This window comes from Canis aureus, chromosome 17 (assembly GCF_053574225.1).
Source record: "Canis aureus isolate CA01 chromosome 17, VMU_Caureus_v.1.0, whole genome shotgun sequence".
NCBI lineage: Eukaryota > Metazoa > Chordata > Mammalia > Carnivora > Canidae > Canis > Canis aureus.
The window spans coordinates 60,513,416-60,532,165 of NC_135627.1; the positions used below are offsets into that span (position 1 = coordinate 60,513,416).

Here is an 18,750-nt window from a genome sequence, read left to right on the forward strand (position 1 = left end):
ATTAGAGACACAGAAAGAGAGAGAGGCAGAGACACAGGCAGAGGGAGAAGCAGGCTCCATGCGGGGAGCCCAACATGAGACTCTATCCCGGGTCTCCGATCATGCCCTGGGCCGAAGGCGGCCCTAAAAGCATGATTTTTGCAACACAAAGAATCCTTTGAGCTAGGGGAGCCAAGCTTCTTCCCCCCCAAAACACACCCCTGCTTGGAATGATCAAGGCAACTTGTGTATTGCAAAAAACCCTTCCTCTTCCAGACTTTCTCAGACTCCTGCCCACAGCTCCTCTGCTCCGTGGGCTGCGGTTTGTGTCTGTCTCCTGGAGGGGGAGAGCAGAGGAGTCGGCCATACACCACCCCGATGGCAAACTGCGGGGTCCCTCCGTCCCCCAGACCCTCGAGGAGCGCTTCTCGGAGGCAGGGAAATAGAGACGTGCGCCGGTGTGTCGCTGAGGTCCCTCCCCGCCAGCGGGGTACCGGCTCCTTGAGAATGGAAAGGGGACACGCTGTGGGTGTTAGGGAATGTTCCTTTCCCTGCCTTCCACGTGGCCAGCGTGCTTGGGTTTCGTTTTGGGTTTGGTTTTTTTGTTTTTTGTGGGTTTTTTTTTTGTTTTTTTGGGGTTTTTTTTTTTTTTTTGGTATCCTGTCCCGTTTGGAGCACTCGTTACTTCGACTTTTGAGAAGGATGGAAAGTTTCAAGCGCATCGACGGTAGCCGTAGGCCGTCACCAGCAGCTTGTCAAAGGAGGGCCATCCTCTCTGGAGGGGAATAGCATGGGGCGGGGGTCAGCTGCTGCAAGACCCGAGGTCGTGCGGGGTCAGAGCCGTGTCCTTCCCGTGGCAGTTCATCCCCGACAGCCGCTCTCGGGACAGAGACCTGATTGCCCTGTGACACGAGGCGGAGGTGTCTGTTTCGCTCCTCTCCCTCCAGAAGCGACGCATCTGTCTTTCTCCCAGATGTCTGCCTTCCGTAGTAACTTCGAGGCCCTTCGAGAGGGGACCTGCGCCCGTTCTGGAAGCCTTCGGCCCTTGGTGCCGTCCTCGGTGGTACATTCCCTACCTTCACTTTTAACCCGGTTTTCTGTTTTCTTAATTTCCAGACCTTAAAGTGCTTGTTATGTCCTTGGGTATGATTTAGATCAGGGGTTGGCAGCCTTGGTCTGTAAAGGCCGGAGAGTGGCCATCTGAGCCCCACGGAGCCCATGGCCTCTGTCCCCAGCCCCCACTCCGCTGTGCTAGCAGGGAGGCCGCCACCCATGATTCATGGGCCTGTGGACCTTAATGTGTTTTGCACTATTTCCTTACTATCACACGTTTGCGTGGGCCGAAGCCCAGCGTCCCACCCCGCCCTCGCCCCTTTCTGTCGTTTGAGTGGACGGCTGGCGGCTGGCGGGGCGGATGCAGTCAGCGGGTTGGGGACACCTGAGCTCCTCCCTGCAGACCATCATTAAGGATAAGAACCCCCTGACACTAACTCCTGTGGTACTGGGCCGTTCTTTCACTCCTTCTCCAGAACTGTACCCGTTACCCATTGAGTCATAGCCTTTGTTGCTGTCTTTCTGAGCCTTTTTTTCCTGTTTCTTCTGAAACTTTCCCCTAAATCTGTAGCAGTTTGGGCGTTTTTTGTTTTTGTTTTTTTTTTTTAAATAGTCTCCATGCCCAGCGTGGAGCCCAAACACGGGCCTTGAACCCATGACCCTGAGGTTGAGACCAGAGCTGAGACCAGCAGCCAGACACTTAACCAACTGAGCCACCCAAGGACCTGATCTGGTTATTTAAATAACAAAAATTAAAATAAGTGTAGAAATGAGGATTCCTTTGAACATATTCGGCACATGCTGTGAATAACTGGAGAAAGGTCAGTGCCGAGGCCCCTCCAACATAGTTTTCTTTTTGATGAGCTGATAACCGGTGTCTTGCTTGATCCGGAGCCGTCAAAACCCTTGGACAAGTCAGTCATCTTATTAAACAGTGTATGCTTATTAAGAAGCACTTTTCGTCTTAAATCTTGTCTTGAACATTTTCCATCGGACTTATCAGCGAGAAGCAAGCGTGCCCAAGTGGACAGCACATCTGTAGTAGAACGTTTTACCATAGAGGAGAGCAGACCGTCTTAGGACTTCAAGCCTTCTGCAGGCTTTTTTTTTGAGGTTTTTTAATTTACTTATTCATGAGACACAGGCAGAGGGAGAAGCAGGCTCTGTGCGGGGAGCAGATGCGGGACTCGATCCCAGGACCCCGGGGTCACGCCCTGGGCCGAGGGCGGCGCTCCACCCCTGAGCCACCCAGGCGTCCCTGCCTTCTGCAGTGCGAGGCCATTGTAGCCTTCATCTCTACTCCCTGTGAGATCCACTCTCCTTCTCTTTTGCATAAAAATAAGCATCACCCACCTAAATGCCCTTTACTGACCTTAATTCAAATAGAGATCTGTATTCTTCTGAACGTGGCTTGGATGCGCACTGTGTGGGCAGGTAGTCCGTTGGTGATGAGCTAGGCTTTCTCCCTTGAAGATGCATTTGCGGGGAGGTTGCTGTGTGACCAAGAGAAGGCCCGCCCCGCCGTGTGACGTGACGGATTTCCAGGACGCCCCTCTGTGCTTTACGGTGAAGAACTTCAAGGCCTGCCGTCGCATCCCCTTGGCCTCACACACGTGCCATGGCGTCTTTTAACGCCTACTCCGCAGTTCTATGCTTTAGCAAATGCTGGGTTAGGAAGAGGGAAGCTGGGAACAAATCCGCCTTTGCTGGGGGAGACCCACAGTGTGTCTTGTCCACCCCGTGTCTCCACAGAGAGCTTGAGGATCTGCAGAAACCCAGGCTGTGGCCACTGTGCCGTCAATTCTCCGTGTTGAGCATCAAGACTTACCTGCCCTGCTACGTGCCTCTCACGTAGTAAATAAGTCCCAGTCCCTTCAGTTATGTGAACATTAAGGCCACAGACCTAGCTCCTGACAAGGTTCTCGCATTCATGGGTGCAAAGTGCTCAGGAGGAAGGTGGAAACAGGAAGGAAAGGCGGAACTAGTTGCATTGGGCCTCATGGAAAGAGCCCTTGTACAGCAATGGAGACCTTACCCCCGGCCTCTGCGAAGTGGCCTTCGGTCGTGCGTTTAATCTCTCTGTGCGTCCTCGTCCTGCTGGCTGCTCACCTTGCAGGGTTGTCCTCGTGTGGACAAAATGAGATAGTTGAGTTGAAAGGAGGTAAGAGTGAGGCTATACAAAAATGGTGATAAGAGATAATTTCGTGCCTTATTGCTTTTTTTTTTTTCATGCCTTATTCCTAAACGGGCATCACACCAACCCAGAAGGTGAGCCAAGTGGTGGCTCCAGCTGGACACCTGGCCCCCTTCAAAGAATTTCTTGTCTTTGACTTCTGTGCCCGCCTTCACCCTCCTAGACTGTCCTCGAAGCCGGCAGTCACCCAGGTGCCCCCTCATGCTGCTATGAACAGAATCCATGAGCAGCACTGCTCGGCTGCCCGTGGGCCGGGTCATGGACCCCGTCGGACGGCCCTGCCTCACGGCTGCCGCTCAGGGGGTATCTGCGGCTCGCTCTCCCACATAATTGGCGAAATGCAAAGTGGGCCCCTTGCAGGGTCTGCTCTTCCCTTTGGCCTTGACCAAAATGACCTGTATAGTCTTTTTTTTTCTTTTTTTTTTCGTATAGTCTTTAAAAAAAAACAAATTGATGTGTTGAGGTAACATTTGACATCACTTCCCTGCTCTAACATTGCAGAAAGTAAAGGTATCTGATGAGCCCATAGAAGCAAAAGAAGATTACACTAAGTTTAACAGGAAGGATTTGAAGACTGAAAAGGTATGTGTGTCCCGCCGTCGTGGCCTGTTCCTGGATCCAGTTAGGCGATCTGTGCGAGGACATCCGGGAATGTGCTTGACTGTGATTGTATAATTTTGTGGGTTTTTTTTTAAATTTTAAATTATAGTTTTGTGATTTATTTTTTTCACATTTTTTTTAAAGATTTTTTTAATTTATTTATTCATGAGACACACAGAGACAGAGACAGGCAGAGACACAGGCAGAGAGAGAAGCAGGCTCCACGCAGGGAGCCCGATGTGGGACTCAATCCCAGGTCTCCAGGATCACGCCCTGGGCCAAAAGTGGCGCTAAACCGCTGAGCCACAGGGGCTGCCCTAATTTTGTGATTTAATGCAAGGATTAGTAACTTGCATTTCTGTGACTCAGTGATTAAGTCACAGTTGTGAACGACAGCGAATATATCAAGCCGGGAAGGCTTTTTCCCGGATCAAGGTGGGGCGGTACACGTAGCAAGAGCATGCCGGACTCTGTCCTTAGAGGGGCGCAGAGCGAGGGAGCTGTGCTTCCTGGAAGCTTCCCAGAGCTTCTGACGATGACGATAGTCCTTAGTCACCATCCAGCAGTCACCCCAGCAAATATTTTCATGACCTTTCTTACAAAGTTTTATCTGATCCATACATTCTAAATGCATGCATAGCTTTTAAAATTGGCATTTTAATATTTACAGTTTGGGGTCTCCTCTCAGTTAGCATTTCACTGTATTGTGAAAATGTTTACGTGTCATGAGGCATTCTGTGACAACCTTAATGGTCTCATGATATTCAGTCATTTATTTTATTTCGCCATAAGGTATATGATCTATTTACTAGCTCCCTTAGTTTTGGACACATGGGTTATTCTGCCTTTTCTATTTCCTAATGAAGTGATAAATGTTATAGTCTGTATCTCTGGTTATCTCATTAGACACAATTTAGAACTAAGAAAGAGTAAGAGCTTAGAAAACATGAGCTCTGTGGAAAAAAAAAAGGAAAAAAAAAGAAAACATGAGCTCTTTCCATGATTTTTGAGATAATATATAAATATATGTGTGTGTGTACATATATAGGATTGTGATTTGAGACAATATATAAATATATGTGTGCACATATATAGGATTGTGGTTTTATATATTTATTATATATAATCATATGATTTTGTCATATAATCATATACATGACTATAAAACATGTAAATCATGTGGAAGGAGCTCATGTTTATATATGTGTGTAAATATATGTTTATGTATATGTGTGTGTGTATACATGTTATATAAACTGTATATATATGCACATATGTATGTGTATATGTATATAAACTGCTTTCCAAAAATGTAGAAATTTGTATTCCCAACCGTCATTGCTGTTGAGCATTCATCTTGCTTTGTTGACAACACTGAATATTATCTTTATTCTTGAAATTTTTGACTCTCTAATTAGGCTGTATTTCTCTGACGAGAAAAGTTAGTTGTTGTTTTTTCCAAATGATTGTGGCCCATTTGCATTTCTGCAAATTGTCAGTCCATGTCCAGTGCCTGTTTTTCGTATTGGAATACTAGGGTTTTTCTTGTTGATTTTTAAGAGCCTATTCTAGATTAGGAATTTAACAACACTTCATGACATACAGGGTACAAATAATTCCCTAATTGGCTTTTAGCCTTTTTATTCTATTTTTTTTAAACAGTTGTAAGTTATTCTGAGGATTAAATGTAGGAAATGTTTTTCCTTGTGATTTTCTCATTATTTTTATGCTTAGAAAGACCTTGCCTGCCCTAAGATAAATTAACTTCCTCCTAAATTTTATTTTTTTTTATTATTTTTTAAAGATTTTATTCATTTATTCATGAGAGACACAAAGAGAGAGGCAGAGACACAGGCAGAGGGAGAAGCAGGCTCCATGCAGGGACCCCGACGTGGGACTGGGACTCGATCCTGGGTCTCCAGGATCATGTCCTGGGCTGAAGGCAGGTGCCAAAAGGCTGAGCCACCCAGGGATCCCCTTCTCCTAAATTTTAACAGCAGTTACCCGCTCCTTGGCATTTAACGTTCATCGGTTTGACTCTTGGGGCTCTGCGTAACGTATCTGGGCAGGCCACGTCAGGGGGTAATCCAAGTTGAGACTTGGCAAGATAGGGAGCATTCTGGACGGCTTCCGTAGAGGGCCGTTCCTGAGTTCCTCCATGGAATTGTTTCTGCCCCCACCCTTGTGACGGCTGCTTTTTGTCCCGTCTACCTGGGCACAGTCCCAGGAACTGAGAGGTTGGGCCAGGGTGTCAGCTGAATTCGGGGGATAACTCGTCTCGAGGAGACTGTCACTTTGTCCCATCCAGGCAAAAAACAAGCCCCTGAAATGGGGCCGAATATGAGAAGCAAGATGCCAGGGACCATGCCCCGTGCCCTTGGAAGGTTCTCCGGCAGAGGCTTCGCCCCACGGCGCTCGGGGGACAGAGGGCTTGGCTTCGGCTTTGCCGAGTCCCACCCCGTGTGGCCCTGCTGCTCTTTAGCCTCTGGCAGCGTGGGTCCCAGGACGGAGCCAGGCAGTGACTGGCAGGGGAGCGGCCTTTAAAAGGCAGGGCTCCTCCAAGGCAGCCTTTTGAAAAGTCTCCCTTTGTTGGAAGAGGACCGGGGCGGTCGCCCTGCTGGTCCCCATGCTCCCGGGTACGGGTTGTCTGGGATACAGCAGCTGTCCTAGGCCCCCGTGGCTGCCCTGGGCCCCCGAGAGCAACGCAGCGGCGCCCGTTGTGCACCCGTCATCACGCCGCAACACGCTGTGACCCCCCCAGTCGCTCCCAGTCTCTTTGTTGGCGCTACTGAGCTAATAGGCCCTTCCTCCGGAGCCGTCCCCCCAAAGTCAACCACGGGTCGTAACGTTCCACCCTCAGAGGGCAGAGGTTTGTCTCCTGCCTGTTGCTCCAGACTTTATGTCTTGGGTCTAAACTCGGAATGGAAATCAGAACTTAAAAAAAAAAAATCATCATCATCATCATCATCATCATCATCATTGCTCCCTTATGAAACACGTTAGCAACAAATACATGAACCTTGAGACATGCATGGTCTTGTCTGATTTGCATGTACGATTCATAAATGTTACATTTGTAACAATTTTTCTCTTATTTTCCTTAACAGAAAAATAGCAAAATGACTGCAGCTCAGAAGGCTTTGGCTAAAGTTGACAAGAGTGGAATGAAAAGTATTGATTCCTTTTTTGCTACGAAAAATAAAAAAAAAAATTGAAAAGATCTGAAACTTTGACAATGAAATCTAGCAAAATTATTTGCCTTTTACATGTTCCTTTTTTGTCCTTCCCCCACACCAATGTACCTCCTGACTTAATTACTGCCTTTTGGAGGAAAAAAAAAAAAAAAATCAAGGCAATTTTCAGAGTCAGACATTTCCTGGGATTTGATTTTTGTCTTTCTGAACAAAATGTGGGAAAGTCATTGTGTAACTCTGTGGCCTGTGGCCTTCAGAGTTTTGTTTGACATCATGAAAAGTAATCAAGTGAATAGAGTTATCCTCTAGCTGGCATCCTGGTTTTTGCTCAATAAACTGACATGTGACAATATTGGAGTGTGTGCCTGTTACTTTATGCCGCTTTGCCACACGGTGCCTGTAGCAGTATGGTTTTCAGCGCACTGACAGCAATCAGCAGCTGTCGGGGAGACTACTACCTCCTAAAAGCCATTTGTTTTCAGTAAATCTTCTGTTTAATATTTTCTGTTTTATGAATACATGTTCGTTGTAGAAAATAGGGAAAGGCGTAAAATTAAAGTGGTAATCTCCCAACTTGACACTACCCAGAGATCATATATGGCACATGTTCTTATAATAATAATTTTTTAAGGAATCGTAATACTAATTTTATCATCTTCTTTCTTGACACTTTATTTTGGGAGCATCTTCCCAGGCTACTAAAGTATTCTTCATAAATACGCTTCTTTTTAATGCTGGTCATTTTTAATTATTTGGATATTTGATTATTTAATGACCATGACCCTATTTTGGACATTTACATTACTTACAAATGTTCACTGTTTGAAGAATCAGGTTATAAGTAAATGTTTGTTCACATCTTTAATTGCTCCCTTAGAATAGATTTTTAGATGTGGACTTGCCAGTTTATAACTGAATTTTCCGAATACATACTTCTGGGAAGATCATTCACAGAAAGGGCGCGGGATCGTGCCCTGTAACCCATGGTGGTTTCAGTTCTTATTTACTAAGAACTAGCTTTGAATGTTATCTTTGCAAATAAGTGGGAAAAAAGCATTTTATTCCCTGATTAGTAATAGTATTGAACACTTTTTTTCACATTTACTAAACCATTCATCATCTTACAGAGAGTTATCTGTTAAATTGTGAAAGTATCAGGATTTTTCTTACAGACTCTAGAGATACTCTAAAACTTAAGGACATTAATTTTTGTCCACCATGTTCATTGTAAATTTTTTTCTTGGTCCAAAAGTGGTCTTTAATTTTTGTGTATGTTTTAGTTTTGGTCATGGAGTTGTTTTTGGGTTTTATGTATGTGTATATATATGTATATGAATATATAAATATAACTGGTATATTTATATATGTTTTTATGCGTATAAACTTCTCCTTTACATTGATGTTGTACTTAGATGCTTCCCTTTGCAGGAAAGTTAACCAGTCACTTACTTTTCTTCTAAATTTTTAATAATTTTTTGGTTTATATTTAATGACAAATCATCTGCAGAATTTGTGTTTAAATATGCTGTGAGATAAAGCTCTAATTTGATTGTTTTCTCACCTGTTGATTTTTCCGTGAGAGCTGTACAATTATTTTCTCAGGTTCTAAGAGTAAGTTCCAATGGGATTTTTATTGAGATTTTGTTAGACACATAAGTTATTTAGGGGAGAGACACATGTTTATAAAATTCCTTGTTTTTACTCAAGAATATTGTATTTCTCTATATTTGCTAGAATCCCAACCATACTTTCACTAACATTTGGTTCTTCATCTTCTTATAGGTTCTAGATACTTCTTTTTAGCCATATGTTTAGGTATTTTTGTTGCTATTAGTAAAATCTATTTTTTTAGTTAGATCTTCTAACTGGCCACTTTGTGGTAAAGTTTTACATTTCTATATAGTTATCTTTTATTTTTTTTTCTATATAGTTATCTTTTAAATAACCAATTTACTAAACTTGTTTATTATAAATTTAAACTTTATTATATTCATATTGGGTTTTTGGTGTATAAGGTATGCAATCTTTGAAAAATTGTGTACAATTCTAATAGTTACACCTCTTTTATATCTTTCATATCCCTTTACATGGGTGAGAATACCTGGAACAGTGTTGAAGAGTAATAATAGTAGCTGCTCGGACTGATTTGTGATTTGATTCATGTACGTCACCATCCTGACACTAGCTGTTAATATGATAAAGAATATTTATTTTTGATATTTCATTTCATACTTGGTTTCTTTAAAGTTTTATTTAGTAAGTGTCGGTTGTTATCAAATATGTTTCTGGCACCTCTTGAGATGATGAGAGAGCTTTCGTTGAACTGTACTTCAGTTCCGGTGATAAACCCTCCTTGACGTTAGATAAGGGATACCAAGTGTCTGCTTCCAGTCTAGCCATGTCAAATCTAGTTGTAATTAGCTTTTCTGGGCTCTTCCTTAGAATTTTTGCCTCTATATATTCAAAAGCAATATTGTAATTAGGTTAAGTGTCAGAATTATGCTGCCTTTCCATCTTGACCCGTGTTCCGGAAGGAATAATTTTGCATAGAAATATTCTGTTATTGGACCATATTGAAGGAGACTTTAGGTAAAATCATCTAGCACGGAGACGTCTTTTACATCGTCACAGTCTTTAATCTGGAAAAATCTTTATCTTACTCGACCTTGACATTACTGAAGAGTACAGGCCAATTACCTGCTAAAACGTTCCTCACTCTAAGTTTGCCTAGTGGTTGCTCTTGATTAGGTTTTGGCGATACACTATGGGAACCCACACTATGGGAACCCACAGAGGTAACGGCGAGTCTTTCTCAGGGCAGCATCTCAGGAGCCACAGGGTGACTCACCAGGAGTGACGCTCACCTTGACTAAGGTGGTGGTAACCTTTGATACAGGTCTATCCACCGTAGAGTTATGACTTTTTTCCTTTGTAATTAATGGGTAATTTGTGGGTAAATGCTCTGGGGCTTTTAAGTATAGTCTCAACAAACATTCACCCTTGACAAAGTTTAGAATCGACGGGTGATTTTTCTAACTCCTTCATTTCTTCTGTACTTATTTTTTTTATATTTAGCTGGAATTTTTTTTTTGGAGGAATAGCTTTCCCTTCCTATACTTATTTATTCATTTATGAACTCATGTAAGTATGGACTTGTAGATTTTGTATTTTGTCCCGTGAGTTCTATGAAATTATTTTGTTGCTCACAATGACCCAGAAGGGCCAGTGGGAGCCCCTACTGGCTGGCTTCTGTATCTTTTTGGTGTGTTTCTGTCACTTTTTAATACTTCCTTTCTTCTTATGTGACAGGGTATTCCAGGCTCTGGTATCCTTTCTGCCCTTGCTGTGAATCTACCTTTTTCCTAAAAAGCCAGGATTCCTTTTCATTTAGAAACCACTGCCTATGCGCAAGATGTGCTCCTCGCTTCTACCACCGTGTGTGTGGGTTTGCAGGTTTCTCTCATATTCCCAAGTCACCGAGAGTTTTGGTCAGGAATGGGTATTGACTTTTATCACCTATTTTTTTCCTCATTTATTGAGATGATCCCGTACTTTTCCTTCAATAAAGGTTTATTTTAGTATGTGAAGTATAATGATTGATTTTTGGAAGCTAAAATAACATTCCACTCCTGGGATAAACCGTACTTTGTTTATAGTGCATTATTCTTTCCCTACACAGTATTCTGTTTTAATTCCTCCTATTTTGCTAAGGATTTTTGTATCCCTGTTCATGAAGGATGTTGGTCTGTGGTTTTCCTTACTTGTAATAATTCCGTCTAGTTTTGGTATCAGGAGCAAAACTGACCTCAGAAAATGAATTGAGAAATATCCTCTCGTCACCTATTTTCTGAAAGAGTTTATAGGAGATGAGTAATTGTTTCTTCCTTTTACGTTGCACAGAATTCAACAAAGGAAGCCATTTGGGCCTGGAATTTTCTTTCTAGGAAAGTTTTTAATTACAAATTAAATTTCTATAATACATATAGAGCTATTCTAATTTTCTTTTGATGTGTGTGTGCCAGTTTTAGTAATTTATATCTTTTAAGAAATGTGTCTGTTTCATCTGTGTTGTCAAATTTATTGGCATAAGTTTTGTCTCATGTATCTATTCTTTTTTTATATCTGTGGATATGTAGTGATTTTCTTTTTTTTTTTTCATACCTGATTGGTCATGTGTATCTTTTTGTTTTCTTGGTTAATCCAGCTAAATATATATATATTTTGTTTCTGCTTCTGTATAGATGCAGTATTTATTTGATGTTATTTATAAAGCATTTGAGATAATAGGACAGAACTTTTATTCAGTTAAATTTTGTACCTTTTCACAATGGTAATCATTTTTTTTTTATTTAAATTCATTAACACAGAGTGTATTAGTAGTTTTGGAGGTAGAGGTCAGTGATTCATCAGTCTTACATAACACCCCGTGCTCATCAGATCATGTGCCCCCCCCACCACCAATGCCCGTCACCCAGTGACCCCACCCCCCTACCTCCTCCCCTCCAGCGACCCTCAATTTGTTTCCCATGATTAAGAGTCTCTCATGGTTTGTCTCCCTCTCTGGTTACATCTTATTCCATTTTACCCTCCCTTTCCCTGTGATCCTCTGCTTGTTCCTTAAATTCCACATAGGAGTGAGATCATGTGATAATTTTCTTTCTCTGATTGACTCACTTCACTCAGCTTCATACCCTCCAGGTCCATCCACATCGAAGCACATGGTGGGTATTTGTCACTTCTAATGGCTGAGGAATATCCCACTGTATACAGAGACCACAGCTTCTCTATCCAGTATCTGTCGATGGACACCGAGGCTCCTTCCACAGTTTGGCTATTGTGGACATTGCTGCTGTGAATATCGCGGTGCAGGTGTCCTGGCGTTTCCCTGCATCTGTATCTTTGGGGTAAATCCCCAACAGTGCAATTGCGGGCTCCTAGGGCAGGTCTATTTTTGACTCTTTGAGGATCCTCCACACAGTTTTCCAGAGTGGCTGCACCAGGTCACATTCCCACCAACAGTGCACGATTTCTCCGCATCCTCTCCAACATTTGTGGTTTCCTGCCTTGTTAATTTTCCCCATTCTCACTGGGGTGAGGTGGGATCTCATCATGGTTTTGATTTGTATTTCCCTGATGGCCAGTGATGTGGGACATTTTTTCATGTGTCTATTGGTCATTTGTGTGTCTTCTTTGGAGAAATGTCTGTTCACGTCTTCTGCTCATTTCTTGCCTCGATTACTTGTTCTTTGCAGGTGTGTTTGATAAGTTCTTTATAGATTTTGTATCCTAGCCCTTTATCTGATAAAAACATTTGCAAATGTCTTCTCCCATTCTGTACATTGTCTTTTGGGTTTGTTTTTTCCTTTGTCGTGCAAAAGTTTTTTATCTTGATGAAGTCTCAATAGTTCATGTTTGCCTTTGTTCCCTTTGCCGTGGGAGACACGTCTAGTAAGAGGTTGCTGGGGCTGAGGTCACAGAGGTTGTAGCCTGTGTTCTTTAGGATTTTGATGGATTCCTGTCTCACGTTTAGATCTTTCATCCATTTTGAGTTTATCTTTGTGTCTGGTGTAAGAGAACGGTCTAGTTTCGTTCTTCTGCACGTGGCTGTCCAATGTTCCCAGCACCATTTGAAGAGACTGTCCTTTTCCAGTGGATCGTCTTTCCTCCTTTGTCAAATATTAGTTGACCATAGAGTTGAGGGCCCACTTCTGGATTTTCTATTCTGTTGCATTGATTTTTGTGTCTGTTTTTGTCCCAGGACCACACTGTCTTGATGACGACAGCTTTGTGTAGTACAACTGAAAATCCAGCCTTGTGATGCCCCCGGCTCTGGTTTTCTTTTTTATCTTTCCCTGGCTATACTGGGCCTTTTCTGGTTCCATACAAATTTTAGGATAATTTGTTCCACCTCCGAGAAATGTTGATGATATCTTGGTAGGGATTGCATTGACTGTATAGATCGCTCTGGGAAGCATAGACATTTTCACAATATTTGTTCTTCCAGTCCATGAGCATGGAACGTTTTTCCATCTCTTTGTGTCTTCCTCAATTTCTTTCATGAGTATTGTATACTTTTCAGAATATAGATCCTTTACCTCTTTGGTTAAGTTTATTCCTAGGTGTGGGGATCCCTGGGTGGCGCAGCGGTTTGGCGCCTGCCTTTGGCCCAGGGTGCGATCCTGGAGACCCGGGATCGAGTCCCACGTCAGGCTCCGGTGCATGGAGCCTGGTTCTCCCTCTGCCTGTGTCTCTGCCTCTCTCTCTCTCTCTGTGTGACTATCATAAATAAATAAAAAAAATTTAAAAAAAAAAAGTTTATTCCTAGGTGTATCTTATGTTTTTTGGCATAATTATAAATGGGATTAACTCCTTAATTTCTCTTTCTTCAGTCTCATTGTTAGTGTATAGAAATGCCACTGACTTCTGGGCATTGATTGTGTATCCTGCTACACTGCCGAATTGCTGTATGAGTTCTAGCAATCTTGGGGTGGAATCTTTTGGGTTTTCTATGTACAGTATCATGTCATCGGCAAAGAGGAAGAGGTTGATTTCTTCTTTGCCAATTTGAATGCCTTTTATTTCTTTTTGTTGCCTGATTGCTGAGGCCAGGACTTCTAGGACTATGTTGAATAGCAGTGGTGAGAGTGGACATCCCTATTGTGTTCCTGATCTTAGGGGAAAGGCTCCCAGTGCTTCCCCACTGAGAAGGATATTCGCTGGGGGCTTTCCTTCTGTGCCTACACTGTGCAAAGGTTTAATCAAGAAAGGATGCTGTGTTTTGTCAAATGCTTTTTCTGCATCTGTTGAGAGGATCATGTGGTTCTTGTCCTTTCCTGACCTCACACTTTTGAGACTAGTGGTCAGTTATTCTGTAAAAATGCCCTTCAGTTTTTGAAACTGCACTAATATCCCATTTCTCACATGGTTATTTTGTAATACTAGTAACCGGTGATTCTAATAACAACACACTCTGTACAACATCCATGTAGTAGCACTGTCCTGAGCGTTTTGCTTGAATCCCCACAACAGCTGTAGACGTAAGGCCGGGTAGTGGCCATAGGAGCCGGGATAGTGACAGCCAACCCCAAGGGCTTGCTCCAAATCCCGTGGCCCTTTGCTTCTCTTACTTACATTATTTATCTTTTTTATTAATGTGCTGACTGGGGGTGAGCTTCAAAATATCTCTGCAAACTACAAAACCACTCATGTACACACACAAGAGCCTCCAAAGTTTTTGTCAAAACATACATATTTCTGAAACATATCTCAGATTACCAACATTCTTTTCTTTTTTATGTCTGGTTTATCTTTCACTGAAATTTCCCCTATGTTCTGGCTCTCAGGCTCCGTCATCTTTCAAGGTTTGTACTTCTCGGTTGTGCACTCCTAAGGAGACGCGCCTCCGTCAGGTTTAATGTGGGTTTCGAGTGAATCCCACATCGAATCGAGTGAATCGAATTTTGCGAGCTCGGGAGTGTTTCCAGGCGCCACAGCCCATTCCCAGGATCGTCGTCCTCTGATGGGGAGATGTGGCAGGCGCGAGGACAATTTGGAAGTGAGGAACCAGAAAGTATCCGTTTACTTACCAAATGCACCTGTTGCTTCTCTTACATGCAAACTTGTGACAAGACCAGTAAACAGGCATCTTAATCTTTAAAAATGTGATGAAGTGGAAAAGGACTCCCCATGTTTCAAACGGAACTAAAGAGTTTACTCCTAAAGAGTAAAAGTAATCGGCCTAAAATGACCAATTATTTTAACGGAGCCAGACCCTGCTGCCCTGGCCGTGGTCCAGTCTGGGCTGAGCTGTGTGGGCCTGGGACCGGGTCACCAGGCTCGCTGGCCCACAGTCGCGTGTTCCCCGTGGGGCGAGACCAGGTCCCCGAGCGCCCCGGGGCCCTGCTGCCGGTGGAGCCTCAGCCCCCGCGGGAGGATACGCTCCGGAGCAGGGGACCAGCCAGGGTTTTGTCTCTGGCACCCCTCCAGCAGCTTGGGTGGCTCACCCCATCCATCGCCCGAAGGAGAGCTGGTGCCCGCCGTGTCCTGGTCCGTGTGGGTGTCCTGTCGCCGCTGCCCTTGCAGGGACAAAGAGACGCCGGTGGGAAGGCCTGGCGGCGGCTGCCCACATGTTCCACAGGCCCTGAGCGATTTTCATGGGGATGTACGTGCGTGACCATCGGGGACGGTACGGCTCCCGGGTGTCACTCCCCACTTCACAGCCCCGGAGGCCCACGTCGCGCCAGCACCCGCACCAGGCTCCCGCAGCTGGGCCTGAAGGCTGGGGACCGCCTGCCCTGACGTCACCTGATGCCTCGGGACAGCCCTGCGTGCAGGGCCCCGGGCAGGGAGGGGGCGCCGCGGCCTTGCTCGTGTCCTCAGCAGTGCCCATGGCCGGCCGCGCCCTGGGGGTCGTCACGGGCACCTACCGCCGTGGGCCATCAGGCGAGCAGAGACCCTCCCTGACGTTGACCGGCCCGCGTCTTCCCAAACCCTCGAAGCGGGCGGGAAAGGGGTGTCCCTGTTCCAGGGTGGTCCAGCAGGTGGCACAGCCTGAGGGCGCCAGGCCCACCCTACCCTGGTGGCCTCCGCCCGGGCCTCGCCCCCTGGGTGCAGCTGTCACCGTCCTTCCCTCGGGAGCCTGCGTGCATTGTGAGCCTTATTTTAAGGAAGGAAACATCAGATTCAGGAGCTTCAGCCTCTTGCTCTACCCAGGAGGGGTCCTGAGGCCTGGATGTCCTCGGGTGGGCCGCGGCCGGGCCTCCACTCGCTGGTGCGTTTGCACGTGGGTCTGTAACCCTCTTGTCGCCCGTTGGCCTCTACGAACTTCCGTTAGCAAATGGCATTTTGAGGCTGCCCGGTCGATGAAGACTATAGAAGAGGGAGGAAAGACGCCAGATGTGATTGATAGAGGAAGCGACCTCAGAGATGCTAAAAGGGTGGTTACCGCACACGTGTGTTTTAATCAGAAGACGTATAAAACTAATGTCCGTGCTCGCAAAAGAAAAAAGCCAAGGGGCAAGCTCAGATTCATTTACTCCTTTAAGGACATATACTGAGCGCCTGCCACGTGCCAGATGTTCCAGACACCAGAAATACAGCTGCCAGCGTGGCCAACAGATACCTACCTTCCAGAAGTTTCTGCTCTAGGGGCAGACGAGGGCAGGGGGTGAGAGTCCTGTGGAGGCAGGTGGTCATGGATGTCTAACCTCAATTTCTGAGTATGGTGCAGAAATCTGACTTCCATCCACTTAAAAATCTCTCTTTGGGAACATAATAGCTGCAGAGTACGTTGTGTTTGAGCTCGTATGCAGTCAGTGTGTCGTCATTAAATGTCAGAGGCGCTCCCCAGAGGGCTGTTAGGGACCAACCACTTCCACCGGCAAGTCCCTACTTCCCTGTATTTTAATACGCTGGGGTCCACGTAAGGCCTCCTACTTTTTAAAAATTTTATTTATTTATTTTTTAAGATTTTATTTATTTATTCATGAGAGACATAGAGAGAGAGGCAGAGACACAAGCAGAGGGAGAAGCAGGCTCCAGGCAGGGAGCCCGATGCGGGACTCGATCCCAGGACCCCGGAGGGTCACGCCCTATGCTGAGGGCAGATGCTAAACCGCCGAGCCCCCCAGGGATCCCCAGGATCTCCCTTTTAAAAGAAAAAGAGTAGAAAGATAGTTTAAGAATTATGCATCTTAGGATGCATAATCCTAAGATTATGTGTTTTGTATTATGTATTTATTCTCATGTGTTTCTGATATTTTTGTTTTTTTTTCCGAAATGACGGCATTCATTCCATAAATTGGGGTGACCTTAGGTTTTTGTGTTTCACTCCATTTGAACAGCACAAAGAAAAATGCCCCCTCCCTACCCCCGCTCCTCCAGACTAAGATCAGCCCCAGAATAAGCTCAAGGAGGGAGGAACCCCGTCCCTTACCCGAGGTCTTCCCTCGGAAGCCAAAGTGTCGCAGCTGCTGTTGCTCAGGGCTCAACCAGCCCACCCTGCTCTGTTGTTCTGGAAGGTACAGACAGCCTTGGGGGTTCCAGGACTGCTCCTGCTCCCCAGAGTACAACATGTGTTTTCCTTTCCTCTCTAGGTGGCAGCACAAAGACAGAAAAGGGGCAAGTGACAGCAAAGCCTGGCTGCTTCTCCTCTAACTTCAGCCATTCTCAAGGGTGGCTAAGACTTTTTCTTCTGCACCTTCTAGAAATCCTGTAAATCCCCAAAGCTGTATTTTAAAGAACTAACCACTAACAATGCATTTCTTGGGTTCATACCACTGGTGCCTTGGGGGCAAGGCCCTGCCCTGGAGGCAGTTCTCTTGTGGAGCTTGAAAACCTGCGGAGGGCCCACAGCCTGAGGCACCAGCCTGTCTCCCAGTTTACCGTATGGCGCTTCGGACTTCAACACAGTGGGGGGGGGGGGGGGGGCGGGGGGGGGGCTCACGGTGAGGCTGGGGCCTTTCTTCTTTTTTTTTTTTTTTTGCATATTAATTTTTTTACTGGAGTTTTATTTGCCAACATATAGCATAACACCCAGTGCTCATCCCGTCAAGTGCCCCCCTCAGTGCCCGTCACCCAGTCACCCCTACCCCCCGCCCTCCTCCCCTTCCACCACCCCTAGTTCGTTTCCCAGAGTCAGGAGTCTCTCATGTTCTGTCTCCCTTTCTGATCTTTCCCACTCATTTTCTCTCCTTTCCCCTCTATTCCCTTTCACTATTTTTTATATTCCCCAAATGAACGAGACCATACAATGTCCTTCTCCGATTGACTTACTTCACTCAGCATCACACCCTCCAGGTCCCTCCACGTCGAAGCACATGGTGGGTATTTGTCATTTCTAACGGCTGAGGCCTTTCTGAAGGCTGACCACATGGCCTGTCCTGCTTTCCTGGGGTGGGGTAAGCATGTTTTAGGAAGGTGTGTGCTGACCATACACACTTGATTCCACACCGGAAGCTTTGACGACCCAAGTTCCTACCCTTACTTTAAAAAAAAAAAAAAAGAAAGAAAGAAAGAAAAATCCCGACTTCTCTTTCCTCCTTACCAATTTGGCAGCTTCTAATTCAAAACAATACCCGACCATGTGCATTTTACAATCTGCTGGACTTACAAACATTGATTCTTTTTTTTTTTTTTTTTTAATCTAGTATGGGCAGCCCGAGTGGCTCCTGGTTTAGTGCCTGCCTTCAGCCCAGGGTGTGATCCTGGAGTCCCGGGATCGAGTCCCACATCGGGCTCCCTGCATGGAGCCTGCTTCTCCTTCTGCCTCTGTCTCTGCCCCTCTCTCTCTCTCTCTCTCTCTCTCTCTGTCTCTCATGAATAAATAAAATTTTTTTTAAAAGAATATAAAAAATCTAGTATGTGTATTATTACTTTTTTTTAAGTGAAGACATAAGACATGGGGAAAAATGGGAAGTAGATGCTGGAAACTCATTTAGTGGGGATTCTGATGCACGGTGAGTATGTGTAGGGGGCAGCGGAGGGGTTTGTGCAAAAGTGCCCCGGGATCAGAGCTAGCTGGCTCACTTGACACACAAGAGGAATGGGGTTGAAGCCACTCAGTGGTCCTGCATTCCGACAGGACCTCACACCTCTTCTTGCGGAAACAACTTTGTTTCTGACTCTCTAATTCCAGCAGGTAGGTGGAACGTGGTTCTGGAAAGTACTCTGTAACTTCTTACACATCTTTCACACGCGCAGAAGTTTCCATTGACCGTGAAGGACTTTCAG

The 18,750-nt window shown here is 45.1% G+C and overlaps 1 protein-coding gene across 8 annotated transcripts in view; it reads left to right on the plus strand.

Annotated features, from left to right (window-relative positions):
* RNASEH2B (ribonuclease H2 subunit B) overlaps positions 1-17,438 on the plus strand; it is a 160,850-nt gene extending 143,412 nt beyond the window's left edge. For 7 of the 8 annotated variants that reach the window (XM_077855829.1, XM_077855832.1, XM_077855827.1 and 4 more), the window contains 2 exons: positions 3,728-3,808; positions 6,934-7,372. In XM_077855829.1, coding sequence (XP_077711955.1) covers positions 3,728-3,808; positions 6,934-7,041 — 189 coding nt within the window. In that variant the 3' untranslated portion in view covers positions 7,042-7,372. Of the gene's footprint in view, positions 1-3,727; positions 3,809-6,933; positions 7,373-17,114 lie in introns of those variants that run through there. The other variant, XM_077855828.1, reaches the window with a different exon arrangement.
* Positions 17,439-18,750: the final 1,312 nt, after the last annotated feature.